This window comes from Salvelinus alpinus, chromosome 11 (assembly GCF_045679555.1).
Source record: "Salvelinus alpinus chromosome 11, SLU_Salpinus.1, whole genome shotgun sequence".
Classification (NCBI taxonomy): Eukaryota; Metazoa; Chordata; class Actinopteri; order Salmoniformes; family Salmonidae; genus Salvelinus; species Salvelinus alpinus.
Genome location: NC_092096.1, coordinates 37102878 through 37119284, shown reverse-complemented (window position 1 = coordinate 37119284; position 16407 = coordinate 37102878). Strand labels below are relative to the sequence as shown.

Sequence of the window (16407 nt, the reverse complement as noted above, 5' to 3'; positions counted from 1 at the left end):
AATGAGAGAGATCTGGAAGACTGCTCTATCATTCTTCACTGTCGGAGTCACTATTGCATGGTAGTCTTGATAGTGCATCTGCATTTGCGTGATCACTGGATCGTCTGTACTCAATCTCGTAGTCGTAGGCTAACAATATCAGAGCCCAACGTTGCATTCGAAGTGCAGCAAGGGTTGGTATAGATGATTTTGGTCCAAGGATGGCCAACAGAGGCTTGTGATCTGTCAGCAGTTGGAACTTCCTTCCGTACAGGTATTTGTGAAACTTCTTCACTCCGAATATTATGCTCAGAGCTTCCTTCTCAATTTGAGCATAACTGAAAACCTTCCCACCAGCTAGAGTGGCAAACAGATCTTCGGCGTTTGGTAGTGGATATTCCTCTGGTAGTATGCAGCGATTTACTGTGACCTTGTAGTCACCGCACACTCTGACGGTCTTGTCTTTCTTTGGGACTACAACAATCGGAGCGGCCCAGTCGCTCCTCGCTACTTTCGTGATTATGTTATTCTTCTGTAGGCGGTCCAGTTCCATCTCTACTGCTTCCTTAAGAGCATAGGGAACTGGACGTGGTTTGTGAAAGATAGGCTTGGTTCCTTCTCGCACTCTGACTTTTGCTGTGAAGTCTTGTATTTCGCCGTAGCCATCTTTGAAAAGTTCTTTGTGCTTCTCCAGCATGTTAGTGAGTGTAGCCTGACTCACTGGTTTGTCCTTTCTCAGACTGAAGATTTCTCCCCAGTTCAACTTGATCTTTTGTAGCCAGTTTCTGCCTAGCAAGGCTGATTTTTCTCCTTTAACAATGACAAGCGGTAGCGTCCACTCCTTCCCCTCATACCGGACTGGTACCTGGATCTGCCCTAACACAGGAATAGTGTCACCAGTGTATGAAGAAAGGCGGATGGACGCTGGCTGAAGAGGGCACTCTTTCAGTTTTTCTTTGTAGAGTCTCTCTGGGACCAGAGATACAGACGCTCCGGTGTCCAGCTGCATTTTTACTGGTTTTCCCGCTAACTCCATGTTGAGATAGATTCCATTGTTTTGTTGTTGAGCTGTGTACACTGTGAACAGTTCCAATACTGTTTCAGTTGTACCTTCCTCTTCTTGTGCTGTGTCTGACACTTTGTGCGCTCTTGCTGTGCGTTTTGAGGCTTTACACACTTTCTGTAAATGTCCAACCTTAACACAATTGTGGCACTTTACATTTTGGAATCGACATTCACTGTGCTGATGATTATCTCCCCCACATCTGTAGCAACTTGGCTTAGACCTTTGATATGTGGGCTGCTTTGTTCTTGTGTAACCTTGAGGACGGGACTTGGAAAAGTGTGACTTTTGTGAGCCTTTTTCACCACGTGCATCACTGACCTTGTGAACACCTTTCTGACGTTCTGCATATCCCGATTAGCTCAATAGTATCCCTGTGGGCAAGCTCGAGTCCAAGTGCGATATCACAGGCTTACCGAAAGGTCAGGTCCTTCTCTGACAGAAGCCTTCTGTGATATGCTTCACCTGTGAGACCACATACAAACTTGTCTCGAAGAGCATCATCAAGAAATTGTGCAAACTCACATGTACTTGCCAGCCTTTTCAAAGCAAGGATGTAGTCAGCCACGGTTTCCCCTTGACTCTGGTGACGTTGGTAAAATCTGAAACGTTCTGCAATGAGAATTGACTTAGGCTTGAAATGCATTGAAAGAGTTTCAGTCAGTTCTGCATAGTTCAACTCCACTGCTTTTATTGGTTAAATGAGACCTTTCAGCAATCCATACTCAGTTTGGACCCAAAACACAGAGAAATACGTCTGCTTTCTTTTCATCTTTGATTTCATTTGCAGCCAGCCAACGCTCAAAACGCTCCAAATAGGAATCAAAATCCTCTTTTGTAGCCTCAAACTCTGGTACTCGACCAATGGTTGCCATTTTCACAGTTAATTGTTCAGTTTCCTTATTCCTTAATTTTCTTAATTTTCATCTAATTCTTCACTTCAGAAGTTTCTGCAATTACTTCATTCACTGCACTCCTTTGTAATAATGTACACACCGTGTTACGTTCCTTCTTCCTTTTTTTTTCTTCTTGACAATATTTCTCCACTGAGATCGCCTAATTTCAATGGGTTCAATGATTATTATTTTTTTAACCACCAGAGGGCAGTGTCGCTATTCTGGACTCCAATAGTCTTGCTACTTGGCAGCTCCTGAACACTGTACCAGTGCTTAGCCTTTTTTTACTGGCGAAAGAAAATAAAAAATAACTGACGAATTACATAATTATTTTGAGTTTCATTACTCACGCAACATTCTTCCCTTCAAGCAATGTCCGTTAAAGAAGTGTAATCACCTCGTCGTCACTGTAATATTTGTGTTGTGGAGAAATGACCAGACAGGAGACGGGAGTACAGTTAGTTTTCGTTTAGTCCAAACCTCTCAAGCTCTACAGTTCCCGGGCACACTAGTGCGCATGTGCATTTCCTATTAGGTGTAGTAACGTAACACTGTCGTAATACATCACCGCTTAGTAACAGCATAGTAACTAATATAAACAGATGTAGATCCCAGATACTACAGTAGCTAGCTAACAGCCATGGAGGAGGGTCAAAGGATAGCAGCCCCAACTGTCAAAGTGAGAGAGTAGGCTATTTTGGATAGGGCAGGTACTTTTGTGTAGTTTCAGTCCCTAGAAGTGAGGACTGAGAACAGTAAGATAATATTCAGTGTGGTCTAATTGAGTATAATGAAGTCTGTTTCTTGTGAGGTTTTCTGTCTTTAGATACAGAGAGCTGTGAATGCCTGTCTGCAGATGAAGTCCCAATGAAGAGCAGTGGTTCTCAGTCCTGGTCCTGGGGACTCAAAGGGGTGCACGTTTTTGCTTTAGCACTACACAGCTGATTCAAATGATCAACGTATCACCAAGCTTCAAGTGGTAATTATGTATTCATTTGTGATTCTATCCTTGATATGATCCTGCTATTGTCACATGCACATGCATTTATCTATCCAGTGTTATCATGATTTGTTATAAGGGATATTATACTTTAGTAATCCACAATGACCTGGTGATGTAAAATTCAAAAAATGACATTATCTTCCATATTCCTATCGATACCTTGTAACTGGAGATACCTTCAAAACATTTGCCTACAGTTACCATGTAGGGCACTGAAAGGTTTGGTCACCATGGCCATCTGGGACTGCCTCCAAGGGGAATTCAGGCATGTGAATGCTACCTGTGTCCTGCATAACTTCATGTGTATGGACACGAGGACCAGGATGGGATCTGGAGCTTGCCACCGTGTGCCTGAGGAGAGGTCTGCTGCTCTGCAGGACGTTTCAAGGATGGGGGCCAACAACACAGCACTGGAGGCAATCGGTGTGGGGTAGATCTTCACCTCCTACTTCTTCAAAGAGGGTGCTGTTCCCTGGCAACATCATAGACTACACTATGCACAACCAAATGCTATTTTATTGCAATGTGTATGGCTCTTAAGAGTATTATTTCATTTACTTAGCTATGTCAACTGCAGTTATTAAATTCACAGTTTCTCTCCTTTTGATTTCTACTTCTCAGGTGAGGGTGCTGTTCTGGTATGGGTGATGTCTGTACAAAAACAAAACAGGCTCTTTTAAGTCACCCATATTGAAAACATTTAGAACAATTAGACACCCTATAACCCACACCTACATACTTGTGTATCGATCTCATTGATGGGTTGTGCAGTAAGCAGGCTCAGGTGTATAACCGTGGCTCCTTCCACCTTCAACGGATAGGCAAGAGGACCAACCATGGAGAATAGTAAGACACTTCATTTTTATATATTTATATAACTACGCTATATTTTTTGTCCTTGTGTGTCTGTGCATGTTTTTCAGTATAAAGTACACTGCAGCCACTTATTGTGGAGACCAGGTGAGACCACACACACACAGATTCCTGTTGAACACTGTCTCTTTAACTACCTTATTTTGTCAATAACAGTCTCTCTCCTTCACTTCATCCCTCTCCTCCCTTCTCCCTAAATCCTCTAGGTTATATCAGCTATGTTGGTGAACCCCACCCACATCTGAACTGGTTACATAGAGGGCACAGCATGATCAGAGGTGAGAGGTCACTTTGTCGGGTCAACAGGAAGTATTATTAAAGACATGCTTTACATTGAAATACAGAGAGATGTACTAGTCCCAGAGTTAATCATCCAAGGTCAGTTTTGCATTTCACCTCCTGATGATTATGATAACTGACAGTGTTAGCGTGATTAAGCCTTGTTTTTTAAAATTATATCTCTCCATCTGTCTCTCATCTGCAGATATGTTTTGATGTGGGAGAAGAAGCCAACCCCCAGTCCCGTCATCGCCAGCTCACCCGCTCTTAAGATAACCTTCGGGCCAACTGGGGGCCTAAGGCTGTTAAGAGACACTGCTAGAGACACTATTACAGTATGTAATTGTGATGAACTCAAGAGAACATTAGGGTAGCACTAATTCATCAATCATATGCTGTCTTCCCTGTTCCTTTTGACTCCTCTGCTCTTACCTCTTTCCCTTTCTTTCTTTTACACTCTCACACCTCTGTCTTCCTCTGTTTTTATAATGAACAGCAGATGTGCATTGAAGTACAGATTGAACTTGTGTTTGTAATATCATATTACAATTATAATATTGATAATGCATGTATTATGTATTTGGAACACTTGGATAATGAACTTCTTTCAATAAAGTGTTTCACATTCTCTACTGGTTGAAATTAAGTCTCTCATTTGATATAATACTACACCTATTCTGTGTCCTCAGATCAATGCAGATGAAGGGAGTTAGATATTGAGATGAACCGGTTTTAGAATATTTACATGATGCATAGGAAGTGTAGTGTAGTTTTTTTCCTGTATATTTGAATTACAAATCAGCCTTTACTTAAATCATGTTTCTAGTCTATTGCATAGTTACAATGTATAACCATTGATGTCCCAGGACCAGGATTGGTAAACACTGTTTAAGTGTATAATTGTAATACATACATGCAGACACAGCATCATTCAAAGAATGGAGTTTGATACTCCTGGTATTAGATATGACGGAAAAAGAATGTCTCACAGACATGAATACCTGAACCGCACCTTTATTTGCCAAGGTAGAATACATGATCAGTGAATATATTTAATGTACAGGCAGCAATGTAGGGATCTCATGCTTGTTAATAGCTACATGTATATAGGATTTGCATCCTTGGCACAAAGTTATATTATATTCTACTCAATTCATAGGCTTTATTAATGCCATTCAGAATCTTTTGAAGTCGATACAACAGGCTATGATAGCTGAGGTATATAGCTAGGTTCCCAAACGTTTTAGGGTCCATACACAGATCGGCTATCTAGCTACACATCCATAGGCATACAGGTATTTTTATCCTCCACTTCACAATAAGCAAGAAACAATTTAGCTAGCTACGTTACTTCAGCTGCATTGCATGGGAAATATCAGCAAGGCAAGCGTACAAAATTGTACATAAAATTTGCAGTAAATGCTTTAGCTAGATAGATTCGTTACATCCACTCATTCACAAGACGACAGCCTGGTTTGCTGGTTTTCTCAGGAGTCCCTAAAACATTAAACAACACAAATTACAATTTCAGGGTGGGTATAATTTGTGGAACATTCCAACAGGAATGTGTTCCAAAAACATTGTAAATAAGGTTGCCAACAATCAACGCATACAAAGTTGTATAGCGGCAGAATACGATACCGGGTAGAGAGTAGGCTATGTCATTGTTTTTCACTCACCACCTTTATTCCGAAAAATGTCTGTCCTTACTCTGCTAGCCTATGGACAAACATTAAGAATAAGCTTCGTGGTGAGTTGATGCCTATTCGGCAGCTAACGTTGGTTAGCTATGTGAATTGATCATGCTAATTTGTATGCGTTGTTTGTTGGCAACCTTGTACTTTCCGAAGTTTTTGGAACAGATTCCTGTTGGAACGTTCCACAAATTACACCCACCCTCAATTTCATACTCATGACGTCACAACACCCATAAAGCTATGTAGCTAGCTGGCTAATGTTAGCTAGTCCGCTAGCTTGCTAAATATGGGTTTTCGTCAATTAACTTTATGACAAATAAATATGCATCATCGGTTGTCTCTACATCAAATAACATATTCCTTTCAACTGTACATTTTTTTGCGTGACTCGTTATGACGTTATAATTACCTACATTTGCTTCCATACAAGTATTTTTGTCAGCCATCTTTGCTGAAGAAGGTCTCCAACCTTGGGTCGCCTAGCGTCAAATTCGTCATGGGAACCACTCAATATGATTGGTCATCGCCCAGCGGTCGCCGCTGGTGATTTCCATAACAGCCAGCGAGAGGAAGAGAGGCCCAACTCCGCAAAAAACATGTCTCCTTTCAGCAGGGGACGTTTTTCGTTGTTTCCCCCACCAAGCAAGGCGATTTTTATGGAGGTCAATAAAAATATCGAATTTGGTCAACAAAAAAATGTATGGATTATTTTCTAAGTGAGGTTTATTTGATTGAATATACATTTATAAGAAAGACGTGACATACCAGCAACTTTAAGGAAAAACACTTTATATTGGAGTTGTCTTCAGATGGCTATGCATATTAATGAAATGAGGCTCGAATCATAACATCTCTCTCCATTCAGTAGAGGCGGTTAACGTCAACAACCCTCATCGAATATTTAGAAATATATTACAATAATGAGATGTATTCACCAATCCAAAGAAAGGGTAGGCGGGAGCTAGACAGCCTGCCGTGCCGCTTTGTGGACAACGACTCCCATTGTGGCGGAGAAACATGTATCTTGTCTGTATATCCATCATCTTTGGTACAGTACTGACGATTTAGCTCCGTAGTCAAACGGCAGAAAACAACCAACAGAACTAAGCTTTCACTATTCGGGCAGATTGTCTTTTGCTTGGAGGGGGAATCACGTTGGCTGTTTTACGGATGCTATGCATGCGTCTCTAACTTGTGTTTCAGGTCTCTTATTTAAAAGGAATACTTGTTTTTTTCTGGTAAACTGTCGCGATTTATGGTCGTTTTCATATGTGCAACAACATGTCAAATGTTAGTCTTTCGAATGGGAGTCCGACGTTGGAAAGGGTGGATCCGCGTCCGACTGATCACACGAAGCACCGGATTCGCAGAAATCTTTTCGGATCGGTAGATCACGACGAATTTAGGAGGGAGTGTTTGGTTCAAATGAAAGAGATGGAGAAGGATTCTATTGACAAATGGAATTATGATTTCCTAAACGACAAGCCCCTTTCCCAGGGAGATTATAAATGGGAACCCATGAAAAGCAGTGACCTGCCTGACTTTTACAGCAGACCGCCTCACAAGCGAGTCTGGCCCTCTGGAAATGTGGACCATAACGGGAATCATGATTACCGAGTCCGACCGAGCTGTCCTACGAACGGGGCTGAGCTATCCGAGGAGACTGAGAAGAGCGAGAGGCAGACGCATTGTCACCACTCTCACAACCTGGCAAGGAAAAGACCTGCAAATCCAGGTAAATTATGCAGTTTTGAAAATTTACTTGAAGATTTTAGAGTTAACCAATCGAAAACAATTCAGCTAGTCTCCATCGCACAATATGCCACAGTCGAATTAAATTGTTACAATCTGCGAAATTGTATCGTACAATGTCGCTAAAAGCCTATACGTTGTACCCCTCATTTATAGATTCCGTCGACACTTACTTTCCAGAAAGACACGCTTTGTGTGTCAAGCTATTTAACACTTTGATTTCTTCCTCGTCTTGTGTTTTGAATGTTTGTTCTGCTCTGACCTAATGAATAGCCTGATTATATAACCACTTGGCTGTTTAGCTTGATGATAAACTTAATTTATGAACTATTCAACAGGGCGGGAAATTAGCTTTTTGGCGATAAACTGTTTACTGACATATCTTTAAATTGTGTTTTTCAGAACCCCAAAGTACTGGTAAAAAGTCACATTCGAGTGAAAAGGATGCAGTTGTGTCAAAGTCAGTAGAACAGACACCCAGCAAAAACGATTCCAGGACACATGAACACTAATACCAAGATAAGAACTTCATCATCATCCATTTCCAATGTATACTGTCAGGTGAGTGTGAAATGATGTGTGAATAACATAACCTCTGAATAATGTTATTTGTTCATGTGGAATTAGAATGTCCTGGAGCATAACCAGGTTGTTCTAATAACCTTATTATAAACATTAGCATTTCAGTTGTTAAGCCTTAGTGAGATGTTAAAACGTGTAGATGACACACTTTGGTAAACGCCCCAGCTATCTGGTCTAATATTAACTTAAGCAAGCCTAGTGCAAGTGCAGAACAGTAGTAACACTTCATCAGCAGGCTTTGCATGAGGAAGGGTTGTTTTCAAGAGAATGAGCTCTTCAAGATGCTGCTCTCTCTCTGCAGAATTCAGTCTTGAGTGACATGTTGACATTTAATGTACACTTTTGCACTGTTTTCTTGCTTCAGCAGAATACACAATGCATGATACTGGACAACTTAACTGTCTTTACTATGCATGTGTTATAACCTTTAGGCTATGTACCCATAGCCCCTACTGTGAACAGAGCTAATATGAATTTGTTTTCCCCACAGCGCTGAGAAGTTCTCCTTTTTCGTTAAATACTGTACTTCAGGACCTGAAGAAGAGAAGAGGGAAAGAAGAGAAGACAGGATACAAAATGGCCTGCCTTTATAGGAGGGAGGGAGGCTGTGCAAGCACTGAATATTTACACTAAAGTTTTGGCACTCAATTTAATCCAATCGCCTCAAAAGCAGAAAATGTAGCAGTGTGCAAAATTGGATGTTTTTCCCTTTTTGCTCAGTTTTATTTTAACTACCTATATGTAGCACATAAAACATAATATTATTATGTTGATAAAATATGTGTCTTGAAGAATTGCTGTGCAGTTTTCAAAAAAATATTGTTTGTTTGTAAAAGTGGTCATATGATATCCTTGTTCAGGTATAATTGATAGTTATACATGCATATTATTTCTAGTCAGGGTTTTTGAGAGTATCTCATCAAAGAATCAATTGTTTCTATTTTGTGGCTTTATTCAGTGTTCAGTGGTAGTACATAGTTCGAAGGCATATTATTCAAAAGCTGGTCATTAGGGTTTGGGTCAATTCTATTTCAATTGATGAAGTAAACTGAAAGTCATTCCAATTCCAATTTTCCTCAATGTTTTTCAATGAGAGAAAATATTTGGAATTTTTGTTTACTTCCTGAGTTGACTGAATTTGAATGTAACTGACCCAACGCTACACTAAGGTCATACTGTCAATCAGTATGTTACATGACCTAACTAGATACAAGTTTACATGCAAATAATAATATATTATATATTTTTTTATTAAGTTTTCCTACTGCGAAAGGGAAAGATCCTGCCAAAGTTTCAACAATTGTCTTATTTTTATGGAGAAATTATTAAATGATTAGGCCTTATTCATGGCATAGTTAGAAATTATTGGTAAAAGTTTGAAATAATGAGTTCCCATTTTGAAGTATTAATTATTTTTATGCCACCCTAAAATCAGTTGGTTTCCTTTAACTTATTCATAATGTGGTCCAGTTTGACCAGAGTAGCCTACACTCTCAGATGTGTTGTAACCACTGGGCACTTTTCAAACATAAATATGTGAATCAATGATTTGCCTCTTATTGTGTGTTGACTTCATGTTGAGCATGACATGGCACTATATAGACCACACAAAGGAAATAATTATCATCTTTGAGGAGGACAGACAGATAAAAGACAAAGCTATACTGCATGTACAGTATGTCTGTATAAAACGTTGAAGTATACCTGTGTATTTTTCCTTGTAAAAATTATAGTAACTTATTTTTGTTCAGGTTTTTGTGGTTGTATTGATATCCAAAGTGACATTTTTTGAGCATTGTTATGTAAATACTTTAAAAAATGTTTTTGGATACAAAAGGTTGCAAAACTGAGCCTGATTAAAAATATACCTGTATATTTTGTATTGTGTCTCTGAAACCGGCAATCATTTGATAAAAAAAATACTATATTGGGTTAAATAAAAAGTGACTTATTTATTATTTTCAGAATTGCGTATTATGTGCACATTCATTTTCCTCCATATGTCAACATTGTCACAGTATGCTATACATTTAGGCTATAGTGTGCCAGGGCCAACCTCGGCAGTAGGCTAGTAAAGGTATTAGTTATTAGATATGGTTGATAATGTGTAAAAACACACGTAAAGACTAGTCACCCAGAAATGATTGTTGTGCAGCAGGACGTGAGAGGAACGACTAGTTGCAGCTTTTTTATCTATGCATAATGCTACAGTTGAAAAAATGCATGATGTTACTGTTTATTGAGTGAAGAGATTCTTTAGAATTGAAATTGCCATAGATTCCACGAGACATGCTCAAGAGAATGTGCAAAAAAAGAAATAATTTTTACTTCGATTACACGTAACTCGCGCTGCAGAGAGAAGGTAACCAACCTCATTTGTAATGTGCAAACCAAACTAGTGTGTCTAGGATACTTTACAACCATCGCAATATACACATTTCTCATGTGGTATCAAAACAATTACGCACAACTCTCACTATTACACATCTTGAGCTGATTTACGCCCCATTTTCTCTTTTGGAGTTTGCACCGACTCTGGATTTAAATACAACACGCAAATTCTCTCTTTTGGAGTTTGCACCGACTCTCGACTTAAAAACAACATGCATAGTCATGGCACATCCTGTTCTACAGTACGGGTGGAAAAAGTATGTTATTGACACTCGCTTTCTCCAATCAGGCACGCATTAAGAAAAGCACACCACTTCTGACAGCCACTTAGGTTGGCTTTCACTGCAGCCAGGTTTGAACAGAGTTAATTTAGGTCAGGACAGCATGTTCTTTTCGAGGAGCACACCCCTAAGTACTTTCATTCGCTGGCACGACTGGAGTGCCTCTTGCTCATAAGAGCAGGAGTAGTACAGTGTAAATGTGAATAGAACTGTCCCTGTAATGACCTCCTTTTACAGTGAAAGTAAGCGAAAGATATGTGGAAGAAAATTACAACAGTGATGTGTGCATAGAGGGAATTATTATTATTATTATTTTTAACCCTTATTTTACCAGGTAAATTGACTGAGAACACATTCTCATTTACAGCAACAACGTTACAGGGGGAGGAGGGGGGATGAATGAGCCAATTGTAAACTGGGTATGATTAGGTGACCGTGATGGTATGAGGGCCAGATTGGGAATTTAGCCAGGACACCTGGATCAAGACCTCTACTCTTACGATAAGTGCCACGGGATCTTTAGTGACCACAGAAAGTCAAGACACCCGTTTAACGTCCCATCCGAAAGACGACACCCTACACAGAGCAATGTCCCCAATCACTGCCCTGTGGCATTGGGATATTTTTTAAGACCAGAGGAAAGGGGGCCTCCTACTGGCCTTCCAAAACCACTTACAGAAGAGGAGAGGAAAAACAACTTCAGGTTGGCAGTCACATGGAGGAATAGAATAGATTAGTTTACAGCACAGTTATAACACCTGTGTGTGTAGTGTACATACATGTAATGCCCGGATCATATTCTGCAATCGCTAGTTAGTCGTTATTCTGCATTGGTACGTTTATCCAATATTTAATGGTACTGTCAATTGTTTATGGAGTGAAAATGGTCTAAAGGGTACTGTAGTAATGAGTTTACACTGTCTGACCTTGTAATAGGCTGTAGTAAAAAGACGACCACATCCCTGTTGTTATTGTTGTTGATGCCGAATTTCTAGGAAGCCACTGTGGTGGAGGCAGATCACATATTTCTGGTTAATCTGAATTTGATATTCAAGCTAAAAACAAGCACTTATTTAAAGAAGTAGTGTGTATTGTATATCTCTCTCAGAAGAAAGAAACACAATTTATTGGTATTATGACTCTCTCTTCACTACAATGTTGCTACTATGCCAGATTGGACTACATAACTATTGGCACAAACAAGACTGTAAAATGCCTCACTATTCATATGGGTAACTGGGAGCTGTCAAAGTTTTTTCTTTTGAATTGGAAAAAATATTTTGAAAACATCATTGACTGAAAACCTAGTCCCACCCTACTATAAAATACTGTATCCCATGGAGCACACTGCTACATACAATACAGTACCAGTCAAAAGTTTGGACATACCAAGGGATTTTCTTTATTTTTACTATTTTCTAGATTGTAGAATAGTAGTGAAGACATCAAAACTATAAAATAACACATATGGAATCATGTAGTAACCAAAAAAGTGTTAAACAAATCAAAATATATTTTATATTTGAGATTCTTCAAAGTAGCCACCCTTTGCCTTGATGAAAGCTTTGCACACTCTTGGCATTCTCTCAACCAGCTTCATGAGGTAGTCACCTGGAATGCATTTCAATTAACATGTGTGCCTTGTTAAAAGTACATTTGTGGCATTTCTTTTTCTTAATGCATTTGAGCCAATCAGTTGTGTTATGACAAGGTAGGGGTGGTATACAGAAGATAGCCCTATTTGGTATCACACCCTGATCTGTTTAATCTGTCTTTATGATGGTCTCCATCCCCCTCCAAGTGATGCCCATCTTCCCCATTATCCCCTGTGTATTTACACCTGTGTTCTCTGTTTGTCTGTTGCCAGTTCGGTTTGTTTCATCAAGCCTACCAGCATTTCTCCCTTTGCTCCTGTCTCTCGGTTGTTCCTGTTTTCTTGTTTTACCGGTGTTGACCATTCTGCCTGCCCTGACCCTGAGCCTGCCTGCCTGCCGTCCTGTGACTTTGCCGCACCTATCTTGATTGCTGACCCCTGCCTGGCCTTGACCTGTCTTTTGCCTGCCCCAATTCGATTAATAAACTGTTGTTACTCCGACGTTGTCTGCATCTGGGTTTTACATGAAACATGATGATTTGGTAAAAGACCAAGTCCATATTATGGCAAGAACCGATCAAATAAGCAAAAAGAAACAACAGTCCCATCATTACTTTAAGACATGAAGGTCAGTCAATCCGGAACATTTCAAGAAACCATCAAGCGCTATGATGAAACTGGCTCTCATAAGGACTGCCACAGCAAAGGAAGATACAGAGTTACCTCTGCTGCAGAGGATAAGTTCATTAGAGTTACCAGCCTCAGAAATCGGCAATTAACTGCACCTCAGATTGCAACTCACAGAGTTCAAGTAACAGACACATCTCAACATCAACTCAATTACAACACTTTTTTGGTTACTATATTATTCCAAATGTGTTATTTCATAGTTTTGATGTCTTCACTATTATTTTACGATGTAGAAAATAGTAAAAATAAAGAAAAACCCTTGAATGAGTAGGTGTGTCCTAACGTTTGACTGGTACTGTATATGTCACACCCTGATCTGTTTCACCTATCTTTGTCCTTGTCTCCACCCCTATCCAGGTGTTCCCCATCTTCCCATTATCCCCTGTGTATTTATACCTGTGTTCTGTTTGTCTGTTGCCAGTTCATCTTATCTTGGCAGCATTCTTTCCCGCCTTCCTGTTCCTCTAGTTCTGTTTCCTAGTTTTTCCCGGTTCTGTCTGCCCTGACCCCAAGCCTGCCTGCCGTCCTGTACCTGCCTGACTCTGACCTGATGACGAACCTCTGCCTACCCTCGACCTGCCCTTTGCCTGCCCCGTGTTTCTAATAAATAATCTGAGAACTGTACTATCTGCCTCCCGCGTCTGCATCTGGGTCGTATCCTGAGTCGTATAGTCCAGCAACAATCTGTTGCTGGACTGTTATTACTAATTTGGCTACATTGTGATTATACAGTTACCTCAAATGCACTGTTGTTTTATTTTCATGCCCAAATGTCTCATGGAACCATAATGAACTGTGATTTGAGATAATAAAACATATGGGAGCTACTAGAGTTTTCCTCTCAGTGACAATACTCCAGTTCATCTGAAATACTAATTTCCTCAAAATGTTCTCAATTAACCACAACCTCTTGTCAGGAAAAAAAGTTTGTTTCTCACTTACTGCCTACAGTAAGTGAGAAACAAACCATTTAATGGTAAAGGGAATTACTACACATTTGTTGTGTAATTAACAAGTATCACATCTGTTTCTCATCTACTGGATAAGACATCTTATAGATGGACAAATGAATATGGAGCACATAGGCAGGAACAATGCAGCCACATTATTAAACCCCACTGTGTGTTACTCCTTTGATGACTGTCAGTTGTCAGAAAACAAGCCCATTACTCTTATTGAAATTACATTTTGTTTTGATGGTCTCTTTTGAGATCCTCTGCTGTCTAGAGGTAGATTAGCTAGGCCAAATTAATCTTTGAAGTGATTCAGCATTTCATAGAGTAGACAACCAGAGTCATGCACATTTAGGTGGATACAATTATGTTTGCCCTGTGTGCACATAAAGGCAAAGTAGCTAATAATCCCAGCACATGTTTGAGTTCATATCAGATCGAACTGAATGGCACTCAGAGCTCAATAACAACAGACAGAGCTCATTGGAAATGGAAGGTCAGCTATTGTTCGGGTTATCCTTGATGGAGAGGGAAACTACTGTGCAGCAGCCAAAATATTTAGGTGGTGTGCAAGTGTGTGTGGGTGCGTGCGTGCGTGCATGTGTTTGACTCAACTCAACTGGCAGAAAGGCAAGGTAATGAGGCGCGCACACTAGATGAGATGATATCATAATTTTCAAAGGACCCAGCGTGTACTGCCAGGTATGACCTCACATGCAGAGTAGTTAGGTGGTGTGTGTGTGAGGGAATGTGTGTTTTTTCCACATGTGTGTGTGTGTGTAAAGTTGACAATTCTCCTCATACTGACCCCTTCATTGATATGGCTATGTTAGCCCACACCACCCCATAATCTCCCCTCAGTGACCCTATGTCCATTACCTAGTAATAAGCGGTGTAGGGTTTTAATCAATCTCAGCTCTCAGAGGTGTGCGTGCGTTTGTATGAGTTGTCTGAGACCATTCCAAACCCATTCAAAGTCGAACGCCAACCACATTTCCGTAGTACGTGAATTAACGGAGGTCTAATTTCTACAACAGATAATGAGAAGAGAAAAGGACAGTAAAAATCACAAATGTTGGAGTTGGCACTGTTAATATATGATTAGCAGAGGCCCAAAAAACATGAGCTCATATTCTGGCATCTCCACTGGGAAAAAAGGAACAAGCTTAGCTTATGAATGTTCTTATTTTATTTTGGAAATGCATCTCGCCCATCTGTTTTGTGTTGTTATTAATTCAACAGATTTTTTTATGAGGGTGAATTAACTATTTTATTTTCCATCTCTCTCTCTGCCCAACAGTCATGTGCTCTGGCACTACACCCCTTGCCCATTATGGACCTCTGTCAGAGAGCAGGCCTGGGTTCAAATACTATTTGAAATCTTTCAAATACTTTCAGCATTTGCCTGGAAGTACCGGTTAGGCGTAGTGTGCATATCAGGGACTTTTCTATTGGTTCCATTGCAAAAGGCAAGCTCAGTCAAGCACCAATAACGTATTTGAAATTATTTGATATAGTATTTGAACCCAGGTCTGACAGTGAGTGAGTGAGTGAGTGAGTGAGTGGGAGTCAGTGGGAAGGAAATTGAGGCCCTGGCTAAGACTCCCTCAGCCCAGGTTGGGCCAAGACGTGTCCAGCTTCAGTGCAGGATGTAAACAAGTGGACGTGCCAATGTGGAATTTTTATACACATTGGCTCCTTGACACATGGTGTCTTGCTGTGTGAACTCAGAGACACACTGGATGGAGTGCAGCATGTGTGTTTTTGATTTGCTCAGAGCGAGTGAGCATGCTGCGCTGTGCTCGTATGTTCAACCCCACTCTGTTACTCCCCACCATTGTCTCCCCCTTCCTCCCCCCTAGTGTATCACATCTTTGATTTCTTTCACCTGGCCCCGAGGGGGTTGATGACATACTTGTGTTCGGCAGGGAAAGAGAAAAAGAGAGAGAGAGAGAGAGAGAGAGAGAGAGGAAAAACCAACATGGTTTGAAAATCTGTCAACTGCTGAGGTGACCCATGTGCCTGCTAATAACTAGGGGGGTATGTCTGTTTGCCTCATACATCAGTGCACAGCCAGCTGGAGGATGGCACGCACTTCCAGAGAGAGGCAGCACAGTAACTCAATATCACTTACTGTGTGCCTGCCTTTCACAATTCAGAGAACACACTTTGACTGGCTATGATATTATTACCCAAGGCACATAGAATGTTCTATGGGATTAGTAAACAATAGATGGTGCCCTCTAGTATGGTATTGCAGAAGCACACACATATAGTATTTAGTCATGGTGTCACGTCCTGACCATAGTTCTTATGTGTGTTGCTTGTTTTAGAGTTGGTCAGGACGTGAGCTGGGTGGGCATTCTATGTTGTG

General features: G+C 40.4%; 1 protein-coding gene and 3 long non-coding RNA genes across 5 annotated transcripts in view; 3 read left to right on the top strand and 1 right to left on the bottom strand.

Annotated features, from left to right (window-relative positions):
- LOC139534105 (uncharacterized) overlaps positions 1–16407 on the top strand; it is a 982995-nt gene that overhangs the window by 698551 nt on the left and 268037 nt on the right. The gene's annotated exons all lie outside the window — the stretch shown is intronic.
- LOC139534098 (uncharacterized) lies at positions 2925–4723 on the top strand. Its single transcript, XR_011666908.1, has 3 exons — positions 2925–3787; positions 4021–4092; positions 4299–4723. It is a non-coding gene; the product is annotated as an uncharacterized lncRNA (long non-coding RNA).
- LOC139534097 (uncharacterized) lies at positions 5092–6607 on the bottom strand. Of its 2 annotated transcripts, none has more exons than XR_011666907.1 (2): positions 6200–6607; positions 5092–5590 (listed from the first exon to the last, which is right to left on the bottom strand). It is a non-coding gene; the product is annotated as an uncharacterized lncRNA (long non-coding RNA). The 2 variants fall into 2 exon arrangements; XR_011666906.1 differs by having other exon boundaries at positions 6204–6337.
- On the top strand, positions 7060–10082 carry LOC139534096 (cyclin-dependent kinase inhibitor 1B-like). The gene is made up of 3 exons (XM_071332850.1): positions 7060–7525; positions 7945–8103; positions 8615–10082. The coding sequence occupies exons 1-2, from the start codon at positions 7060–7062 to the stop codon at positions 8052–8054; spliced, it is 576 nt and encodes a 191-aa protein (XP_071188951.1). The 3' UTR covers positions 8055–8103; positions 8615–10082.

Coding starts and splice junctions, on each gene's coding strand:
- LOC139534096 (XM_071332850.1), top strand. CDS start 7,060: ATGTGCAACAACATGTCAAATGTTAGTCTTTCGAATGGGAGTCCGACG. Junction 7,526..7,944: donor GAAAAGACCTGCAAATCCAG/GTAAATTATGCA, acceptor TGTGTTTTTCAG/AACCCCAAAGTACTGGTAAA.